Genomic DNA, 1059 nt, shown 5'->3' with positions numbered 1-1059 from the left:
GATTGTGCCCATTGTTTCATTCTGTTTGCTCTTTTGCCTCACTGTCATTTTGCCTTTCTCAATTTACTTTGTCTACACACTTGGAAGGAAAGAGATCAAACGCTACTTGCCGCTGTGCGCTTTGAGGTCTCTGCAGACATAACCAGCAATACACACACACGCACACCACACAATCGTTGCAGCCTGAGCGTATCCACCACAGGCAGAGAGAGAGAATGAGTGAGCAGTGGCACATGCTCGATATGTGCCGCCATCTGTTTTCTTTTTCGGTGCAGCTCCTCTGCGTGCTGTTGATATGCTTTGGCAGTGCGGCAGTGCACGCTGAGAGGAATAAACCAAAGCAAATGCAAATACCAGACCCTGTCGATCTTTTTGTGCCGCATCGAACGATTGTGGAAACACAAGGCCAAAGTCAAACGAGGGAATCTTTTGCCTACCCTTCCCTCGCCGGTGCTGGCGGAGTGTTGGTTGCACTTGCCAAGGGTAACATCTTCTTTCGATACTCCCGCCATAATCAAACTTGGGTCACTTACGCTGATGTTGTGGCGGGGTACGTTGACTCTGCGGAGAGCTGGTCGTCTTTTGTCGCTAAGGTCCGTGCAAACAAATCGAAGGCGTACAACATCTTTAACACGACCACGCAGGAGGAGCATAACGACCGTGTGAGATACGCGGTCCGACCCACAACAGTTGCAAAGGGTAACAAGGTCTTTCTACTTGTGGGGGGCTATCATCAGAAGTATGATCCTTCATCGAAGAAGTGGATTGTATCCTCACAGAGTCTTGATTTGCTTGTGGGTGAGGCCACGCAAGATAAAGTCATCCAATGGGGCAAATCCACCTCGCTTGTGCCACAGATCGAACCATCTATTAAACAACTTGACTTGGACCAGTTTATTGGTTGTGGTGGCTCAGGCGTTGTGATGGAGGATGGCACGCTTCTGTTTCCTGTGACGGCGAGGAAGATAGGAGACAACAAAGCTGTGTCCATGATCATTTATTCGAAGGACGACGGACAAAAAGTTGGGTGCTTCCACATGGGATGCTCCCGTACGGTGC

The 1059-nt window shown here is 49.6% G+C and overlaps 1 protein-coding gene across 1 annotated transcript in view, besides 1 other annotated feature; it reads left to right on the top strand.

The window, feature by feature from the left end:
- Positions 1-150: 150 nt before the first annotated feature.
- Positions 151-172: a microsatellite.
- A 43-nt stretch (positions 173-215) lies between these two features.
- Positions 216-1059, top strand: part of TraAM80_10302 (trans-sialidase) — a gene marked incomplete at both ends in the record, with an annotated part of 1044 nt that continues 200 nt past the window's right edge. The window contains one exon of the mRNA XM_029386933.1: positions 216-1059. This exon is cut by the window's right edge and continues 200 nt beyond it. Within this exon, the coding sequence (XP_029233209.1) occupies positions 216-1059 (844 nt within the window).

The sequence above is a fragment of the Trypanosoma rangeli genome (assembly GCF_003719475.1).
Source record: "Trypanosoma rangeli strain AM80 chromosome Unknown Tra_15.4_contig_00885, whole genome shotgun sequence".
Classification (NCBI taxonomy): Eukaryota; Euglenozoa; class Kinetoplastea; order Trypanosomatida; family Trypanosomatidae; genus Trypanosoma; species Trypanosoma rangeli.
Note: the sequence above shows the minus strand (reverse complement) of the source record. Positions and strands in the feature narration are given on the sequence as shown.